This window comes from Melanotaenia boesemani, chromosome 19 (genome assembly GCF_017639745.1).
Source record: "Melanotaenia boesemani isolate fMelBoe1 chromosome 19, fMelBoe1.pri, whole genome shotgun sequence".
Taxonomy (NCBI): Eukaryota; Metazoa; Chordata; class Actinopteri; order Atheriniformes; family Melanotaeniidae; genus Melanotaenia; species Melanotaenia boesemani.
Window position 1 is genome coordinate 2,609,371 of NC_055700.1, and position 22,126 is coordinate 2,631,496.

General features: G+C 43.9%; 1 protein-coding gene across 1 annotated transcript in view; it reads right to left on the reverse strand.

Annotated features, from left to right (window-relative positions):
- LOC121630393 (scavenger receptor cysteine-rich type 1 protein M130-like) overlaps window positions 1-22,126 on the reverse strand; it is a 98,528-nt gene that overhangs the window by 69,639 nt on the left and 6,763 nt on the right. The window contains exons 3-4 of the mRNA XM_041970677.1: window positions 16,932-17,237; window positions 16,823-16,838 (exon numbers count right to left, since the gene is read on the reverse strand). Coding sequence (XP_041826611.1) covers window positions 16,823-16,838; window positions 16,932-17,237 — 322 coding nt within the window. The remainder of the gene's footprint in view (window positions 1-16,822; window positions 16,839-16,931; window positions 17,238-22,126) is intronic.

The window sequence follows — 22,126 nt, forward strand, 5'->3', positions numbered from 1 at the left end:
ACACTTTTTTCAAAATGGCCGACTTCCTGTTGAAATTAGCCTAGAGGTCTAATGGACAATTTTGTACATCCTGGCATGTTAAATGAATGTGGTGAATTTCATGCATGTCGGTCCACGTAGGGGGCGGGGCTGGTTGATAGAAATATTGTAGGGGGCGCTAGAGAGCCACTATGTCACTATTCCAGCATATGTCAATTTGGCTCAGTTCCACGTCTGACTATGATCCTTCTTACCGAGTTTGGTGGAGATCGATGGTACATTGGGTGAGTTACAAGTACTTCCTGTTTGATCGCGTCAGACCAATATTCGCCATGGTTACGTTTGGCGAAGGAACTTGAGATTTTTATTGTGGTATTATGAAAGGGTTTGACCTGTTGTGAAGCACTTTCTTTTTTTTTTTTTTTTTTTAAACCTGTCTTGTCCAGCATCGTTGCAAACAGAATGATTGTCTGGCTGCTGTCTGGTGCTGGGCAATTTTACTCTATCAAGCAGGGATTTATACTACATGTATAAAGTCCCTCTTGATGAAAAACTTTATTAAATCAGACTCTTAATGCTGGACTCGACCGGAGGGGACAGAGAGAGAGAGAGAGAAAAGAAAGTAGAGAGAAGAGGGAGGGGAGAGAGAGGGACAGAAAGGGTGTGGGGAGTGCGGGTGGGGACTTGAAACATCATACAGAAGACCATGTAATCCATACTACTTACAACATATATAGCTAAGATCATCCTAGCCAGTAGGTCATTACACAACTAGCTGATAATAGTAACAATAATAATAATAAGAGTAAGAGTAATAATAATAATAAGAACAGAAATAATTAAAAAAAGAAACAAAATATGATAATAGATATAAGTGAAACTGCTGTATTCAAGAACACGCGCAGAGAAACCTGTGTGGATGTGTTGGAGAACTCGGCCACACGGCGACGCAAAGACTGTGTGGAGACGTTCAGGAAGGAGTGACCATGCAGAGTGATCATGCAGATGCCACCTCACTTGAACAGAGGCCAGAGTCAGGCCAGCGGTCCCGAGACCCAGGCCACCAGCCCCCCCGCAGGCAACAGATCCCGACCGGTCCACAGAGACGACCACTCGCCCGCCCAGGAAGGCAGCAGCAGGAGACCCCAGCAGGAGCCGCCCCGCGGACACAGGGCACCGGCCCCGGCGGGCCGAGGCCAGCAGTCCCCGACCCCCCCGGGCACCGGCCGCCCGGGACAGACGGGGCAGAGGGCCCGGGCCCAGGAGCGCAGGGACACCCCCCTCCCCCACAGGCCGAGGGCCAGCACGCCACCCGGGGGGACCCGGCCCGCCCAGACGGCCACCACCAGAGGCCAGCCCCACACCCCAGCGCCCAGCCGCACACCCCGAGAACCAGTCCTGCCCCCCCCCAGACCAACACACACACACACACAAACACACACACTCTCCTTCCACTCCTCCATTTATCCTCCCACGCATACACCATTCAATCCTCACATACTCTGTCCTCCCACACACACACACCATCCTTCCACCATCCTTCCTCCCACACACTCACCATCCTTCCACCATACACTCTCCCACACCTATCCCATCCTCCCACACACACATCATCCCTCCACCACTCATCCTCCCACACATACACCATCCTCCCTCTCACACACCATTCATCCACCTTCACACCTCCCATACACACACACACACACCTTCCTTCCACTACCCATCCTCCCACACATACATCATTCTCCTACACCAAACATCCACCTTCACGTACCCCATCCTCCCACACACACACACCACCCCTCCATCACCCACTCTCCCAAACATACACCACTCCCCCACACACACACCATCCTCCCTCCCATACACCATCCATCCTCCCGCACACACACCATCCTTCCACCATCCATCCTCCCACACACTCCCCCATCCCTGCACCATACATTCTCCCACACATACCCCATCCTCCCACACATACATCATCCCTCCACCATTCATCCTCCCACACCCACACCACCCCCCCTCCCACACACCACGCATCCACCTCCACACACCCCACCCTCCCACACACCATCCCCCCACACCCACACCACTCTCCCACCCACACACCACCCCCCCCCCAACACACACACACACAAACACCATCCCCCCACCACCATCCTCCCGCCACCCCACGCCACGGGGGGACAGCCCCAGCCAGGAGGCGAGGAGACACAAGCCAGGCCCCCAACCCCCCACCCCGCCCCCGCCCCCCACTCCCCACCCCCAAAACAGCACCTTCCCCCCAGGGCCAGCAGCCAAAACCCCCCGGGACAGCCCGCCTACGCCCCGGGCCAACGCGACAGGCCACCCGGCCCGCCCCGCCCCCGGGCCATCCATGGAGACAGGGGCGCTTGAAGACCCCATCCCCCCTCCCTCCCCCACTAGTGATGGAATATATTATGTGCTGTTTGCAATTAAAAAAAGAGGGTTAAAATTGGGGGGCAGTAACTGCATTGAGGAGGGGGTGGGGCCACCTGAGCAGTCCCACCCACCTGACCTCGCATGTTCCACCCCCCAAAACGTGTTTGTATGTTGCAAATGTTATTTGTGCTCAGTGACTAAGTGGAATTAAAAGCTGGGAGGCATGCTGCCGCTCGGCGAAGCAACAGGGCCACTATGATGACCCCCCTGCCCCGCCCAGCGCAACAAGCACACCTCCCACAGCCCTACCTGTGTATGTAGTGAAGAGTGGGGGAGGGGAGGGGTCAGGAGATGTAGGTCCAGAGGGGAGTAAGCCTCCCCCCTGGAAGACGACCCGCCAGTGGCTTAGGGCGCCCCCGTCCCCCGCCGGCCCCGAAGGGCGTCACAGGCCCGGAGCAGGCACCCCAACCCAGGCACGCCACGAACCCCCCCAGGGGCCAGCCACCAGCCCAAGGGGCCACTTTCCGCTTTCTGAGTGGGAGGGGGGCGAGGCAAAGGAAGGGAACCCCAGGCCCACGCCCCCAACACCTGGCCAGGGCGCCCCCCAGAGGACACGTCCTAACCCCCTGCAAACGCACACACTTTTTTTTTTTTTTCCCCCAGCCACTCACACACCCTCTCACACACCTCTATACACCAACACCTCAATACGTGCACATACCTCCACACACACACTTCACGCACATACCTATAAACACACACACTGGTGCCCACATACACACACACTCTCATACCCCTCCATACACATACACCACTACACACGCACTCACATACATACCTGCATATACACACAAGCACCTCCATACATACTCACGCCTCCACCCACTCCTTCACTCCTCCACACACACCTCGACCTCCACGTGCACACACTCATATATACACACCTTCACACACACCCACACACACATCCCACATAGACCTCCACACACACACCCGCACACCACTCACACACACATACGCACACACCTAGACCTTCATACACACCCACACACACATACAGCACACACATCCCTCTACACCCACCCACACACCCGCATACCTACAGACACACACACACACACACACCCACCTATATACAAACACACCCCCACCCAGGTTCCGGGGCTGCGACCAAGCACCAGGGCACGGACCAACCCCCGGCACGGCACATCCGGACGGGCCCAGCCCCCCCCAGCAGCGGCAGACCCCCCACCCCCAGGAGAGGGGGGAGACCCGACACCCCAGAGCCCGGGGCCCCCACCCGGCCCACCCCGGGCCCGACCAGCCACCCGGCCAGGGGCCGACGGACACCGACCCAGGCACCCCGGCAGCCACCCCCCACCGCCACGAGGCAGTCCCACCCCGGGGCCCACCCAATGCCGCCCGCCCAGACCGGAACCCCCAGCCGACCCAGCAGCGGAGCAGCCGAGATCCCCACCCAGGAGACAACCGGAGACCCGAAGCCACCAGGGACCCCCCACCCATATCCACCCCCATCCCAGCGAAGCCGCAATCCTCCACCTACATTAGGTTATGTAGCCAGTCACAGGGGACCAGAGGGAATGAAAGTCATCTGATTGGTTCCTGGAGGAGGCAGACATTGTCTCAATGCTGATGTGATCTAACAGGAGATTTCTAAACTGCTGGATAGACAAATTATTCTTATCTTTCCAGTTCACAAGGATAGTTTTCTTTGCGATGCATAAGACTGCGAGGACCAAGTTTATGGAGTGTATTCCTATGTTAGTGTCACCCAGGTCGCCCAGTAGGCAAAGTGTGGGGTTTGCAGAAAAACTGGTTTTAAACCATTTTGAGAGATCTTCACACACCTTAATCCAGAACCTTTGGACAGGTGTGCAGGACCACAGCGCATGGATGTAGCTATCAGAAGTGTTCTCAGAGCAGTGTGGGCAGCTATCTGATGGTGAAAGGCCCATCCTGAACATCCTGTGTCCTGTATAATGAGTTCTATGGAGAATTTTGAATTGTATTAGTTGTATATTTGAATTCTGAGTCATTTTAAACGTGTTTAAACATATTTGTGACCATCTTTTCTGATCAAAGTTATTAGATAAATCATCTTCCCATTTTGAAGTTGGGAGAGATATCCTGTCTTCTAGCTTTGCAAGTAATCTATATATTTTTGATAATAATTTTGGAGTATTAAGATTCAAGAATTCTGCTATTCTGACAGGAAGCTGCAAGTCTAACTGTACAGGGGTATACTTCTTACATATAATTGATTTTAGTTGGTGGTACTCTAAGAATTTATTGCTGTTGATTCCATACTGTGAGACAATTGTGTTGAAAGATACAAAGTTTCCATTTTCTATTATCTGTCCTAACTGTTGTATTCCTTTAGTCTTCCATTGAGTGAAGTTTATCATCTTTTTGTTCTGCAGGATGTCAGGGTTGTTCCAGATGGGTGTAAGTCTACATGGAAAGAGGGAAGATCTGGTTATCTTATAGAATTCCCACCAAGCCATTAAGGAAAAACGGATGTTAAGGCTTTTAAAGCACTTATATGGTTTAATGGTTGAGCTGATGAACGGCAGGTCAGAGATGACTAAGTCCTCACACAAAGCCTGCTCCCCATCTAGCCACGGCTCATCCAGATAACTGGGTTTGAGCCACATTGAGATGTACTGCAGCCTGTTAGCTATAAAGTAGTGATTAAAGTTTGGTAGATCCAGTCCTCCTCTATCTTTAGTCTGCTGTAAGGTTTTAAGACTGATACGTGACGGCTTGTTTTTCCAAAGAAACTTGGATATGAAAGAGTCCAGAGATTTAAACCAACTGGTGGAGGGTTTAGTGGGTATCATTGAAAATAAATAATTAACTTTAGGTAGAATCATCATCTTAATGGTGGCAACTCTCCCCATTAGTGAGATGGGTAAGCGCCTCCACCGTAAGAGATCATCTTCTATTGTTTTTAGTAGCTGAACATAGTTTAATTTTGTTAAATCTGATAATCTGGGGGAAATATTTATACCTAAATATCTAATGTTTCCTGTCTGTATTTTGATATTAGGGATGTTTTGTAGGTCACAGTTGATGGACATGGCTGTAGTCTTAGACCAGTTAATAGAATAATCAGATATTGATGAGAACTTATTAATAACTGTGATTGTCTCAGAGAGTGATGTTTGTGAGTTCTGAAGGAAGAGTAATACATCATCTGCATAAAGACTTATTTTATGTTCTATGTTTTTGCCCTGGATTCCTTTAATTTCTATATTTTGTCTAATAGCAGCTGCTAACGGCTCTATGAAAATGGCAAAAAGTGAGGGGGAGAGTGGACAGCCCTGTCTGGTGCCTCTCTGTAAGCGGAAGCTTGGAGAAGTTTGATCGTTGGTTTTCACACATGCATTTGGGTTATTATATAATATTTTAATCCACTCTATGAAAGCAGGTCCAAACCCAAATTTGTCTAGTGTTGCAAATAGAAACTTCCAGTTTACCCTGTCGAAGGCTTTTTCTGCATCTAGAGAAATGATTGTGGATTCTAGATTATGTAAAGTAGAGTAATCTATGAGGTTAATTAGTCTACGCGTGTTAGTAGATGAATGTCGACCTTTTATAAAACCTGTCTGGTCCGGATGTATTATAAGAGGGGTTATTTTTTCTATCCTTCTGGCAAGAGCTTTACTAATTATTTTCAGGTCTACATTTATTAAAGATATGGGACGGTAACTGGATGGAAGTGTGGGGTCTTTGCCTGGTTTTAGCAATAGTGTTATATTAGCTAAGTTCATATTTTGCGGTGTTTTTTGTTTTTCCTGTATTTCTAACAACATATTATAAAATGTAGGAGCTAGCGTTGTCCAGAATTCCTTGTAAAATTCTGCTGAGTAACCATCTGGACCCGGGGCTTTATTGTTGGGCATATGTTGGAGAGCTTCGTGGAGTTCATCTACAGTAATAAGTGCATCTAAAGTTATTTTATTTTCATTTTTTAGTTTTGGTAGATTAATGTTGTTTAAAAATTGTTCAATATGTTCATCTGTTGGATTAATCTGTGATTCATATAATGTTTTATAGAAGCTTCTAAACGTGTCATTTATCTTGTCTGGGTCATGGCTGATGTTTCCGTCTTGATCTTTAACAGAGGAGATTGTTGTTTTCTCCTTGTTTGTTTTTAGTTGATTTGCTAAAAACTTTCCAGATTTGTTACTATGTTCAAAGTTCTCCAAGCGAAGTCTTTGCACTAAAAACTGTGTTTTTTTATCTATAATTTCTTTAAGCTGCAATTTAGTTTTCCTTATATTATTCATTGTGTGCTCTTCGGGGGAAATGCGGTAAGCCTCCTCCAATGATTTAATCCTGAGTTCTAATTCTAAAACTCTTGCTGTTTCCTTCTTCTTCTTATGTGAGGAGAAGGAAATTATTTTCCCTCGCATTACTGCTTTTCCTGCTTCCCAAAGGAGACACGCTGAAGTTTCAGGCATGTCATTTTTTTCTATATAAATTGACCATTCTTTTTTAAAATAATCAATAAACTCAGGATCTTTCAATAAAGAGGTGTTAAATCTCCAGCTTTTACCAATTGGTTTATTATTTTTGATTCTCAGACTGAATGAAACTGGTGCGTGATCGCTGATGCTGATTGGATGTATCTGAGTCTCTGAAATGTCGCCCATTAGTGAATTACTATTTAAAATATAATCTATTCTAGAGAAGGAGTGGTGAACTGAAGAGAAGAAGGTGTATTCTCTTAGTTTAGGATGGTGAGAGCGCCAAGCATCGCAAAGACCAAAATCCTTCATGTACTGTTTGATAGTTTCTGACGACTGCCAGACTCGATGACTACCTGATGTGCTGCAGCGATCTTGTTCAGCACTTTGTGAAGCACTTTCAAGTGTCTGGAGTTCATGCCTGAGGAGAAGGACCCCGGCATCTGCAAAAAAGCACTTCCTGTTGAAAGTGGGCGGGGCTTAGGGCTAGACCGGAAGTGGTCATATGGGTGTGTTCGGGACTGAACCATGAGTATTCCCTGTGAGTTTGATGATGATTGGGTGAAATTTGAGGGAGTTATACTGATTTATGATGTCATGGCGTCTTATCGAAGTTCGCCATGGCGGCACGGTCTCGCAACAGTTTTCACCGGATATCATCACCAACTTGTTTTCAGGTGTCTGACCCACTTTGACCCCGGCTTGATGTGTGTGCCAAGTTTCACAACTTTTCATGGGTGTTTAGCGGGTCAAATTTGGCCTCGAAGCGCTTAGGAGAAAAATAAACATTTCAGGAACAATAGGGTCCTTCCATACTTCGTATGGCTCGGACCCTAATAAGAAGAAAAAACGCTTGCATTACAATAGGCCTTCGCACCGCCTTCGGTGCTCGGGCCTAATAACTTACTGAGGAGATAAACCTATAGCTGTGGCCTTTGTGGTGAAACTAGAAAATACAAGGAGAGTGCGTGCATCGCGTATAAACTGCAACACAAGTATAAACAAACAGTACTCACTCTCGTCACTCACTGAACACTCGGAGAGGCAAAACAAAGGCACACTTGAACGAAAAAAGACCCAACTTTAATTAACTACAAGGAGGGTCGTCAACAGGAATGTGAGAACCGTCTGTTAGCGGCGCTGCATGTTCTTGCTGCACGCTCTAATCAAGTAATAAGCTGCTGAACATTACGTCACTTCCTACCAGCGGCAGGAAGGAAACGGACAATGTCCTTCAACAATAACAGCCTTTTATACAGTGCCATTTTTACACACCACCTCCAGCACTTGGAGCTGTCCACCAGGCCGGCTTTGTTCAGTCTACACGGAGCCCAATAAACTCTGTTAGGAACATGAAAACGAATCAGTCTAGTTCAGAGTGGTCTCGACATTTATTTTTTTCTTGCTTTTTGCGTTGATAACGGCTGGAGATAGACGTAGAAACAGATATTACTTTGGATGCGATTGTGATTAGATTTTGGTAAAATACTAGGGGTGTTCTTCTAGTACATTGATCTATTGATTATTATTCCTTTGATCCATTCACATTTATCTGTGCGCTGCAAGTTGTTAATGAAAATGACATATATCAATATAATTTTAAAAGGTAATCAATTGATTCTATCGATATTAAGAAATAACACATTGAATTGAAGCACGGTAGATTTTATTTAGATGTGATTTCTTTTAGCATTTTTATTGATAAAGACATTAAATGTGACTTGTTTCAGTCTGCCTGTCAATGAAGTCATAACCAGTGCCAGCAGAGAGGACAACAACATAGCATGGTGGATGGCGGCAGAGACGCCACCGAGTGAGAAGTTATCCAGCCACCGCTGCGGTCAAGTGTGTGGAAACATTTTGGCTTTTGCAAAGATTGACAAGTTTAAAATAAGTTAGCAGATAATGTAAAGGTCAAGTAAAATCCAGCGGCAACACGACTCATCTCTACAACCATTTTCTTAGGCGTCATGGAATTTCTCACAACGCTGAATGTCCAGGTTCCTCCTGCACCGTTCCCACTGCAGTAACGCCGTTTTAAGTATAATTCATTTGGATATGACCAAAGCAAACGATAATGCTATAAAATATCAGAGAATTGTATAAAATTAAAAGTTGCATGTCCAAAAGCATTTGCAATGTGATCAATGCAATAAAATATTCTACTCTAATGTGCAGAGTTGACTAATTGTTGTGGAAAAACTAATAGTTATGAGAATCTTAATTCTGTTGTGAGAAATGCACCAAAGTAACTGAGAAAAACTGTAATAAGAAATGAGAAACATGACTGTTTTTTTAAATACATTTCTTATATTGTAGCTCCAAATGAGTCACCTCCTTGTAAGAAGAAAGCCTTAGATGCACTGTTTGGTGTTTCCTTTACCCAAAGAGAAAGAAAATCCACAGGCGAGACAGCCAGAACACAGGTGATCAAGTACCGAACGAAAGATATGTTGCCTTTTACTGAAAATGCCATGTAGTGGTGGAGATCTCTGGAGGAAGAGCTACCTCTACTTTCAGCCCTTGCTGAACAGTACCCGGCATTCCCGGCACCGATGTGCCAGCAGAGCGAGTTTTCAGTACGGCTGGTGACATAATGAACTCACAGAGATCATCATGATATCTATGATTTCTTACATCATGAATGTCCTGCAGCCAGATCACGTTGACCAGCTGATATTTTTGAAAAAGTAAAAAAAAGTAGTCATTGAAGAGTATTTGGTTACACTTGATCTTTTGTTAGATAGGAGTGCACTTCTCTTTGTTTATTAAAACGACAGTAGTAGCTTGTTCAACCTGAAACAATCTCAGTTGCACTTATGTTTTTATATTAATGTTCTATTTGTAATGTTTTGTTGAAAAACAGCAGTGGAAGTAGCAGGTAAACCTACCTTTAATTCAACCTGAAGAGAAGCTGGTTGCATTTAGTTTTATATTAAAGTTGTAATTTTTAATGCTGAAAAGTAAACCTACAGTTAAATATTGTTTGAACTGACTGTACTTTTATAAAAATGAGTTAAATAATTAAAATAATACCAGAAAAGCCTAAATCCCTGTTAAATCAACCTGGAGTCTTTGTTGAACTTAATTAAAATAAAGTGTGAATGCATTTGCCATTAGTTCTTGTTTACTTGTTTGTTTATAGCCATATTTAAATTATACTTCATTCCCTTACATGAAACAACAGGAATCTTGGAAACTTTACCTGCACTCTCCAGTATCCAGGTATTTATTTCACAGTCACACTGGTTGAATCTTTGGCTAAAGATGTACTGAATCGATTTCAGGTCACTGAATCATTTCGGATTGTATCGTTCTAAATGAACCAATATCGTCCATGAACTGTATTGGCAATCGTGAATCATGATATGAATCGAATCGTTGTTAAAATGAATCGTTACACCCCTATAAAAAAAACCGTATTTATGAAAGTGATGCTTGATTTTTGCTAACAAAAAGCCAAACAAGCTACACACTGTACCTTTAACCAGCTTATACTTAAATTGGAGGCATTTGCATGAATATACTAACATTTCTCAAACCTTTGCATTTTAAACTAAGCCAGCGGTGGCAGGCGTAGACATAAATTTTGTCAAACAAGCCTGGTGGGAGACTGGACTGTCCTTTCAATAGGAGCAAATGGTTGTCAGCGGCTCAAAGTCACTTGGGTGGTCGGTATTCATAGTAAAGGGTCTTCCTTGGATAATGCTATTGGACTTTGCAAAGGAGAGTTTGAAGCCCTTGATCCTCCAATTGCTGAAACGGAGCCCAACACGTTTTTTACTGTGCGGATTTGACACTTTCAAATGCCATCCTGATGGGAAGCAGCAGGTGGGTTGAAAATCCACTGCATTCCCTTTATCATCATTGTTTCATTGATCAGAGACTGGTCCAGTTCAGTTAATGCCTCTCGTAGCTCTTTGCCTCTCAAGGCATTGATGATCACACCATCTTTCTGGGAATCAGCATTGTAATGCCTCATTATCACATCTTCAGTGTTCATCACCAAAATTTGGTTGACAAGGAAATTTAGTCTTTCACTTATCTGAGACTTTCTCTTTAGTAATCAGACCGTTGACAACCCAACCAAGTGACGTCTTCACTTCATATGGTTGGTCGTTTTGGTTACTGATGATCTCCCACGGCTGCATAGCTTTGTACATGTTGGCACCAATGAGAAGGCCATGGTCTGCTTCAAGTTTTTGTAGCTGGACTCCGCGCAGATAAGACCACTTCCCCAAATCTTTCTCTTGTGGAATGTTGGCTTTCTTAGCAAGTATGTTTGGTTGAGTGTACACATTTGGTAACTGTACATATTGTTGTTTCTCTAAGCCACACACTTCCAAAATTGGTAGGCAAATAGCTTCTGTTCTTGTGTCATAGTGTGAAGAACGAACTCTGTCTTTCTGCCTCTGACTTTCAACTTGTTCTTTCAGTCTTTAGTGCAGAAGGTCTCTGTGCTTCCTTGTTTGAGGAAAGCATAGGTCTTGACAGCCCTTTCAATCTTGTGTTTTATCAAAACAGGAATAATGGGAAGTATGCACTGTGAAGGCCGCGCTCTTCAATGGTGGCGTGAACACTGCTCTAGGCCAGAGAGCGTTGCTAAGGCAACGGACAGGGAGCAGAGGCCCTTATCTCGACAGATAACTCACACCTGCTGGAAACCCCCGCTTTCTGCTCTCAGTGAGTGAGGGAGGGAGAGGAGTTTTATTAAAGTTTGAATCTATGACTGTTATGACACACATGATGTGAGATGAGGTTTATAATCAAAAGACTGAGTTTATGGACTGCCTGATCAATACTCGGTCATGTTTTTCTATGTGTTATGCATTACCTATTCACATTTCATATATTCCTGTTTGCTTGCTTATTTACATTATTATCCTTAGATTTAGTGATGTTCATTAGGTTTTGGTTTTGATTAATAGAGCTACAGCTTAGTTGTTATTATTCTGCAGCTTACAGACAGTGCATTCACAAATAAGGTACAAATAAAAGGCAGAGTTTTTACACTGCTGAAGAAGTGGCAGAGAGGCCTTGAAGCAGGTCTGGGTGTCTAAGAAGGGAGTTACCTCTTATCTGCTTGCTCCAAAGCAGAGCGGAATTCCCCAGCAAACTCAGAAAATATTAACAAGCAGCCTTTGTGTAAAAACTGTGAGAATAGATAGATAATGGGACAGGGAAAAGTGTCTTCTTTTCCTTCAGCTCTGATGCAACCCAGAAGGAGGGACCACTTTGCAGATGCCCACATGTGCTTTTTCCGCTGATGGAAAAGTACTAAGTGGGTTGGTTCTGAGTGTTTTTCTGTTAGTGGGAAGGTATCAAGTGGGATGGTTTTTAAGTTGTGTATATATACTGGTGATAATTTGAAGAGAGTCAGATTGGAGATTTTGCGGAGGATCTGCAGAGATTTTTGGACCTTCATCCTTTTGCTGGGATAGATTTTTGCCCTTCTTACCAAGGGAGATTGAATTATTATTAAAGAAGATGTAGACCGTGAAAGCGGAATCACCCATTGAGGGAAACTTTTACTTTATACTTATTTCTTATATTCTGCTTTTCAACCCTCACTGAAAGGGAAGCCCCGAAAAGGGAATTTTATTATTTTTTCTTTCTTTTTATTTTCTCTGTATTGTACCAATAATAGAACATTTGAATAAAAGGGTTATAGTTAACTTCGGTTAACTTCCCAACCAAACTTATTTCTCTTATATTTGTCCACATTCACTGAGGAGAGGAGAGGACAACACAACAAGCAGGTGAGCCCCAGATTCCCCAATACCCGAAGAGACATAAGAATTCGCTAGTTTATTATTTCGACACCAGGTAGTTATCCTGTTAGGACGATAGTATGGTAGCTTCATACTCCTAGACCCAAAGGTTGGCTTATCTACCTGAATAACTCCTCAGGCCTACCTCCGCATGAGCGGACGATAATAATCAGGAATTCTAAAGGGGTAAAATTGCTTGTTCCCGCGCCGAAAGAATCGAGGTGGAAAGGTTCGCCCATCACTTCGCGACTGGAGTCTCACCGGTCGTTAAAGATCCAAGAGAGGAAGCAACAGGACGTGAGCCTGAAAGGTCGGTCAAAGAACTGGCAATAGGGTAAACATTCGTCAGCGGTTTCAACAGCACTCACTATTACCAGCCACAGCATGTTCACCAAAGCGCTTGTGACTTCACTTTTAGGACCACCTGAAGCGGAATTCAGGATATCTCCAAACAGTGGATCATTTGCAACTCTTGCTTGATGGTAAACAAATTCCATTAAATCTGAAAACATCTTTTTCTTGTTCTCTCTTGATTGTCATAAGCGTAGCTTCTCTTCTTTTCTTTCAGAATGAAAAGTAGTTTGGATCGAATGCAGTTGTAGATGAGACAAGCTGTTTAATGAGCATCTCAGTGACTTCATTTTGATGCTGTAGGACTTCATAATAATAATAATAATAATAATAATAATAGTAATAATAATAATAATGCTTTTTTCCAGACACAAATGGGAGGTCCATATAAAAATAATTAATAACAACTCATAAAAACACAGAGGAGGCTAGCCTAACACCTACATACAGTCTTACACCGCATAGAAGAACGGCTTATGCACCAGTGTCTACACATACTTGATTTCTATTTTGTGTTACTTTTCTCTGGGTTTGTTAAAGCCACAATGATGTTATTCATCGTCATGTCTAATCGACACATAAATCTGTGCATAAGATTACGTAAAAGTGCGAAAAAATGGGTAAGCTTAGACTGACAAACAGTGGGCTGGTTGTGTCCATCTAGGTAAACATAGAAGTAGACGCAGAGCATCACTGTATCCTAAATTGAGTCTATACATAGACTTTACATGGTAACTAACCCACAGTTGAACAGCATACAGCAGGGTGCAATATGCTCTGAACAGCGAAGCTTTGACATCTAAGGAACACATAAAATTTTCTCTTGAGCATGTTTTCCTGTGCATACAGTTTATGACATTCTCTCTTAATATCATTGTCATCAAAACTACAGTAACCAAGGTATTTCACCACATTTCATATATCAATGACATTTCTCAAAGAAGAAATAGAGAAAAACTATAGGGGCCCCTTGGCTGTGGCCTTCCTCTGACTTCTTCTGTCCGGTTGCATTGCCATTCTTATGGTGGACTGTCTCGGTTCTGTTCTCCGTGGTGGCTCCTGGTTGCCCAGGGCTTGGGTCCGTCTCAGTCTGCCTCTGATCTTTGGAAGTAGCGCAGTTGCATTTGCATGATCACTCAACACAACTCACCCCTAATGCTTAGTATACACCCCTACATTTAGACACATACACCAATGCAGAAACACACACACACACACACACACACACACACACACACACACACACACATATATATATATATATATATATATATATATATAGATAGATAGATAGATAGATAGATATACATACAGACGTGGACAAAATTGTTGGTACCCTTCGGTTAATGAAAGAAAAACTCGCAATGGTCACAGAAATAACTTGAATCTGACAAAAGTAATAATAAATAAAAATTCTATGAAATTTAACCAATGAAAGTCAGACATTGCTTTTCAACCATGTTTCAACAGAATTATTTAAAAAATAAACTCATGAAACAGGCCTGGACAAAAATGATGGTACCCTTAACTTAATATTTAGTTGAACAACCTTTTGAGACAATCACTGCAATCAAACAATTCCTGTAACTGTCGATGAGACTTCTGCACCTCTCAGCAGGTATTTTGATCCACTCCTCATAAGCAAACTGCTCCAGTTGTCTCAGGTTTGAAGGGAGCCTTTTCCAGACGCCATATTTCAGCTTCTTCCAAAGATGCTCAATAGGATTTAGGTCAGGGCTCATAGAAGCCACTTTAGAATAGTCCATGTCCATGTCCATGTCCCAGGTGAGGCGGGGGACATTGAGTCAGAGTGTGCTATGTTCTGTGCCCCTATTGTTGAGGCAGCCAACTGAAGCTGTGGCCTTAAGGTCGTTGGTGCCTGTTGTGGCAGATATCCCCGAACTCTGGAAACCAGTCGTCAACCTTAAGAAGGAGTCCTTTCGGGCCGTTTTGGCCTGTGGGACTCCAAAGGCAGCTAATGGGTATCGGCGGGCTAAGCAGAACGCAGCTTTGGAAATTGCTAAGACAAAAAATCTGGCATGGGCGGCTGTAGTTCAAGAAGAAGAGAAGTCATCTTCTAACTGGAAGGTTCGTGGATCAATTTCAGGCTTTTCGCAACTACATGTCAAATTATCCTTGGGCAAGACGCTTTCCCCACGTTGCCTCCCGATTTTTCTATAGGGGTATGTGTGTGTATGAATGTGTGTGTCAATGGGTGAATGAGCGGATATCGGGGGCAGTGTAAAGCGCTTTGAGTGCCTGGAAAAGAGTTATATCAGTACAAGTTAATTTACCATTTTACCATGAGAGGAGTTTGGAGAGGCCGTGGAGAATGACTTCCGGACGACTTCAAGAAGATTCTGGTCCACCGTCCGACAGCTCAGGAGTGTCAAGCAGTGCTCCATCAACACTGTGTACAGTGAGGATGGGGGACTGCTGGCCACGGCTCAAGACGTTGTGGATTGGTGGAGGGAATACTTCAAAGACCTCCTCAATCCCACCAACACATTTTTGGACAAGGAAGCAGAGTCTGGGGACACTGGCACTGGCTCCCCTATCTATGGGGCAGAGGTCGCTGAGGTGGTTAAAAGCTCCTCAGTGGCAGGTCCCAGGGGTGGATGAGGTCCGCCCAGAGTTTCTTTTCACACTCCTCAACTTCCCTGGTAAGGTATATTCAGGGTTCCTGGAAAGGGGGGTCTGTTGGATAGTCAAATCTCAGATTGAGGAAGAGCAGTGTGGTTTTCATCCCAGTCATGGAACAGTGGACCAGCTCTACATCCTCTTCAGGGTTTTGGAGGGGGCTTGGGAGTTTGCTGAACCAGTCTCCATGTGCTTTGTGGACTTGGAGAAGACGTTTGACCGTCTCCCCTGGGGACTCCTATGGCAGGTGCTCCAGGTGCCCCTAGTACGAGCTGTCTGGTCCCTGTACGACCGGTGTCAGAGCTTGGTCCGCAATGGCGGCAGTAAATTAGAATCGTTTCTGGTGGGGGTTGGACTGCCCTTTGTCACCGATTCTGTTCATAACTTTTATGGACAGAATTTCTAGGCACAGCCGTGGTGTTGAGGGGATCCGGTTTGGTGGCATTTAGATTGGGTCTCTGTTCTTTGCGGATGATATGGTTCTGTTGGCTTCCTCGGCCCGTGATCTTCAGCTCTCACTGGAGCGATTTGCAGCCGAGTGTGAAGTAGCTGGGATGAGAATCAGCACCTCCAAATCCGAGACCATGGTCCTCAGCCAGAAAAGTGTGGAGAGGCCAAATAATATTAATATTATCAAGAACAGAAGGACCAACAGTAGGAAAAACCTCCTTAAGAAGATATGGAGGAACAAACGTCACAAGGAGAGCCAGATGGCTTTTTTGCTGCAAACAGCAGCTGCAGTTTTCAGTTCAGTGCAGTGCTGAAGAGATATGGAGCATTTTTCTTTTATTCATCTGCACAGCTGCAACCACAGCTTCCATTAAAAGAAAATCTAGACCAGCTCTTTTCTTTAGGCAGCCAGAAAACACAAAGCACAGGGGTTAATGACATGAGACACACCTGTTACACTTACCTGAGCAGGTGAGATTCAAGATTAATTTAACATGATGTGGTGTTGCACATTCCCTCAGAGGAGATAGAGACTGAACACAGTCCGATTCAATCCACCACACAGGTCTAGGTGAGTTGTGCATTCTCATTCCCACAGAAACAGCAGAACCACAGTCCAGATGTTCACAGAAAACAGCTGCAGTCTTCAGGTTCCAGTTAACAACACCCACTGGTCTCCATTCTCCCAGGTTCATCTCCAGTACACCTGCACAGCGACTGGCTCCTCCCACCAACCTGACATCATCAGGATCTGAACAGAGATCAGAGAGTCATCAGTAAAAGAACAAAGTGAGTTTGATGAGAAGAGAAATGAAGCAGATCAAAGCTGCAGCTCCTCTTCTACCTGAGCAGGTGAGTCCAGCAGCTCTGCCAGGTGAGCAGGTGTTTCTATCAGAGTCTGAGCTTCTACAGTCCAGCAGAGCAGACTCATGGCCTCCACACTGGAACTCTTTGGTCCACATGGGAGCCTCCCCTTCTCCATAGAGCGCCCCCTGGAGGACTGAAGGAGGCCCACAGCCGAGCTCCCTGCAGACCACCTCTGCATCCTGCTGGTCAAAGTCAGCTTCACACACTGAGGACCAGGTCTGGTCAGACTTCACCTCCAGTCTGCCTGAACACACACTGGATCCATTCAGCAGCCTGACAGAGTCTGGACACATCACACACCATCACACACACAGTTACACCATGATGAGGAGGACCTACTTTTTATAAATGGATCATTTTACACATCAAGAAGAAGAACAGATGATGATTTTAGTTTCAGTTCTCTTGTTTAAAAGAAAAATCAACATAAAAATCAACAACATACACAACAGAATGGTGATCCCAGTAGCTGGTAATACATAGTATACGCTGCACTCTGACATGAAAACAGAGGTTTAGACTGAACCCCTCCACCCCATCATGCAGCCAGTAAGTCAGACATTGGAGGGCAGCCAGATTCCTGAGGTAGGAGGACTATGATGAAGGTGCTGGTGAAGATGAGGCTCTGTCCTTTACCAAGTTTCAACCCAGCATAAGTGCAGTCTGAGTTCATCAAGAACTGTTGGGGACAGGTGATCTAATGCAGCAGGGTCACCAAGAATGAACAGGTCAGGAATAAAGGTGATACAGCAACCTATCATTTTTCTACTGAGGTGTGTATGACCAACCAGATCTGATCAATTACAGAGCAGCTTCAGAACAAATGCACCATGGTGCCATTTTTACACACCTCCAGCACTTGGAGCTGTCCACCAGGCCGGCTTTGTTCTGTAGACTGAACATTGCTTTGTTCAGTCTACAAGGAGCCCAATAAACTCTGTTAGGAACATGAAAATGAATCAGTCTAGTTCAGAGTGGTCTCGACATTTATTTTTCATTTCTCTGTCTTCCAGATCAATTAAACATGGGATATGATGGCTGTGTCCTCCACCACCCTCTTCCCCTAGCCTTCAGCTAATGAGCTTGTGGATCATTTCAATGGTAATATTATAGCATTTTGATGTCATTGCTCCACCATGGTGAAAGTGATCGCTGCCAAAAAAGAGAGCTCAATGGAAAAAATGCCACACTCCTTGTTCATTACTGTTGACAGGCTAACTATTCCTCCTGTGTCAGTAACCCCAGAACTTCTATCCAACCGGGAATGAGTTTGTTTATTTCTTTACAGACAAAATTCAGAAAATCAGACAGTCATTGCTTCCTTGCCAGGGGCAGGACATATGTCCCTGTGTCCTCTCAGAGACACGAACACATGACACACTTTTCTCCAGTCGGTTCTGAAAACCTGGATGAAATCATTGGCCATCCGAAAACCACCACTTGCTGTCTTGACACCCTTTATGCTAACTTTGAAGAATGTTTCAGGATGCATGGCCTTAGATATCTTACAGATTGTAAACACGTCTCTTTTCAGGTGTCTTCCCTCAGACCCTAAAAGCAGCTGTCATCAAGCCACTACTGAAAAAGAAAAACCTGGACTCGTCCCTCATGAGCAGCTACAGGCTGATATCAAACCTCCCCTTTCTTAGTCAGATTATAGAAAAAACTGTCTTTGTCAGCTACACAACTTCCTGAAACTAAATAACTGTTCTGATGTCTACCAGTCAGGTTTTCGGCCACACCACAGCACTGAGATGCTGTAGTTAAGGTCTTTAATGACATCCACCTGAGCACAGATAGTGGAAACATTTCAGTCCTGGTACTGCTGGATCTCAGTGCTGCATTTGACCCGGTCGACCATAACATCTTACTAGACCAGCTAAAAAACTGGGCTGAACTTTCTGGCTCTGCAATTAATTGGTTTGAGTCTTGTTTAAAAAGACAGGGACTACTTTGTGCCTATAGGTAACTATAAATCTGAGCGAACCAAAATAACCTGTGGAGTTCCCAGTCTTCACTACTGTTCAACATCTTCATGCTGCCACTCGCTCACATTATGAAAAACAACTAAATATGTTACCACAGTTATGCTGATGACACACAAATCTACATAACCATCTCACCAGGAGACTACAGTCCGATCCAAACCCTGATCAACTGCATTGATCAAATTAAAGATTGGATGTGCCAGAACTTCCAGTTAAATGAAGACAAAACTAAAATAATAGTTTTTGGAGCCAAGGAAGAAAGATTAAAAGTCAGTACTCAGCTTCAAATAGCTAAGTTCAAAACTAACAACCAAGCCAGAAATCTGGGAGTAGTCCTGGATTCAGACCTAAATTTTAAGAGTTATATTAAGGCTGTTGTGAAGTCAGCCTAAAGGACATATCAAGGATTAAAGGACTGATGACTCAGCAACATTTAGAAAAACTTGTCCATGCATTTATCTTTGGTAGACTGGACTATTGTAATGCTGTCCTCACAGGTCTCTTGTTGTAGAGAAATTAACCAATTGTCTGGATTGAGCAGTGGCATCATCAGCCGATTTTTCTGGGACTTTAGCCCCGGGTCTTTTGAGTCTAGCCCCGACAACAAAGACCAATGTAAGTCACTGTATATAGATGCTGTTAAACTTAACTGCCGCCCGCTCCTCCAGCCACTCAATGAGACTTAAAGCACTTCTGCTGTGACTTCAAATCAAAATAGTTCAGTTTGATCTGTTAGGGGTATAATGTTAGGGGAAACACTGATAGTGTTTTTCTGAAGATTAGTTACGGAAATTGGGGGTTGTCTTTCATATATATATATATATATATATATATATATATATATATATATATATATATATATATATATATTAGGGCTGGGCACTTTAATGCAATGCTTAATTAAAGGCGTTAATTTTTTTTTTCTTTTTTCTGGCCGCCAGCCAGAATATATATATATATATATATATATATATATATATATATATATATATATATATATATAAAATGAAGCTCCCCTAAATTTTAAATTTACATCTGGTCCGGGCTAAGCCCAGGATGTCCTCAAAAGCTGAAGACGCCGCTGGGATTGAGTAAAAGTATATGAAGTTTATTACAGAGAGAATTACTGAACATGGAATTACTTGCAAGTTGAGAGTTGAGAGCGGTCTTCTGACCCACGAGAAGTCAGCAGAGAACTCTCCCGATTCATCAGAGAAAAACAGTTTTACTCAGCTGGTCCTCAGCAGAAGGTCAGTCTCAAAACTGATAAAGTTAGAGAAAGGAGACTGAATGGCGCCACCGTCTTCCCACTTCTCAGAGGAGAATCACACACCCAAGGACCAAAACAGACTGGTATCATAAACAGCTATTGCTATCTAGCAAGTGTGCGTCTTCAAAGTACCAGCCTTAACTTTCCCATATCCAAGGCCTGGGAAGTGAGTGGTCACTCTGACCCATCTCTGACCTCACACAAGCATGAGAACCCAGCAGAAAAAGAGTAGCATCAATATTTAGTAAAATGAGAACACACAATATAAAAATGTAATAGTGAATGGCTTAACAATAAGAAATGAATAAATAAATAAAGAAAAACTGAATATACGTGTGATTATTATGAGTATATATGAGTGATTACCATATGCAGCAAAATTACTTCCACATCTCCCTACAACATTTATCAGACAGCTGTAGTTAGTCCAGGACTGTCATGATCCATGGGTTTTGGTAGGCTTGTCATGTTATGTTTTTCTGGTTTCCTGTTTTGTTTTGAAATTTCATTCCCTTGTGTATTGTATTCTGTTTGGTTTCCTCTTTGTCGGCTCATCTGGTTGATTTTGCAAATTCACCTGTTTCCTATTAGTTCCTCAGTGTATTTGTACCCTTTGGTTTCAGTTTTCCTCTGCCAGTCCATTGTAGTCTTTATGTTCAAGTCTTCATGCCCTGTAACCGTTGTGTTTCCCCATCTTGTCTCCTGTTTCCTCCCAGTAATTTTATCATGGTTTTCAAACAAACTTACAGAAAATTGCAGGTCTGCTGGAACTCTCAGCAGTTTTAAATTAAGGGTTAAAAACTTTTCTAAAGATGACGTTTAGGTCAGGAAATAAAGAGGAGCTGAAGATTGTGCAGAGGGAACAGAGGAAGAAGATCAGGGAGGGAAAGAACAACTACAGAACAAAGACGGAGGCTCAGCTGCAGCAGAACAATGTCAGTGGAGGCTGGAGGAGCTTTAAAACCATTTCTGGCCATTTCTCGACGATGGCCTAATGATGGGCTCAATCTATTTTTCAACAGATTGATTAGCCATGTGCCCCATCCCCCCCTCCCCCGTCCAGGTTTCCCTGCTGCTGCACCCCCTATTGTCTGCCCTGCCTGTATACTGCCGCATGCATACTTACCACAAAATCCAGCCCACAACCACCCTGTACATCTACACTTCCTGTCCAGCACATCACATATGTCAAAAAGGAGCCCGAGTTTTGATACACGTTACTATAACAACAGATCCAGACAGAGACTTTCCTACTCAAGATTCACGATTGGTGCTAGAGCCCTGCAGAGAGCCTTGATTTGCTGAGCTGATGCGGAGCCATCCTACTGACGCTGCACAACCAAGATCCTATAAACAGATCCACAAAACCCATTGTATTGAGTGCATAATAGCAAACCACTGTGATTCATGATGGTTCAGTCCAACACAACCCCAAATCCATCACACATCTGTCCCTATGAAATCCTGAGTCCCTCACAACCCTTTTATTAAAAAAAATCTCTGATCCTAGAAGTTAATACTTAACAAGACAAACAGCATGGAAAAGCAACAGAAGCAGTGGACTCCCATCACTTAACTGGCAGCATAACTTCTAATCTTTCACGTGAAAATCATCTAATTTAAGTTAATGAGTGATGAGGATAACAGCCATCGTCTGGATGGTTTGATTCCTCCAAATGTTTAGTACCAATGACTTGGTCATCTGTTAGATTTACTTGTATTTTTGGCTTTGAAGTGATTGTTTTTCTTCTTCACGCAGTAAACTGATTGCATGCTTAGATCACAATTGCTGTATGTCAATGCCAGCATATGTGTGTTGCACATCTGGTTAGTTTAGGCAAGGCAGTTTATTTGTATAGCACATTTCATGTACAGGACAATTCAAAGTGCTTTACATAAAACAAAGACATTACA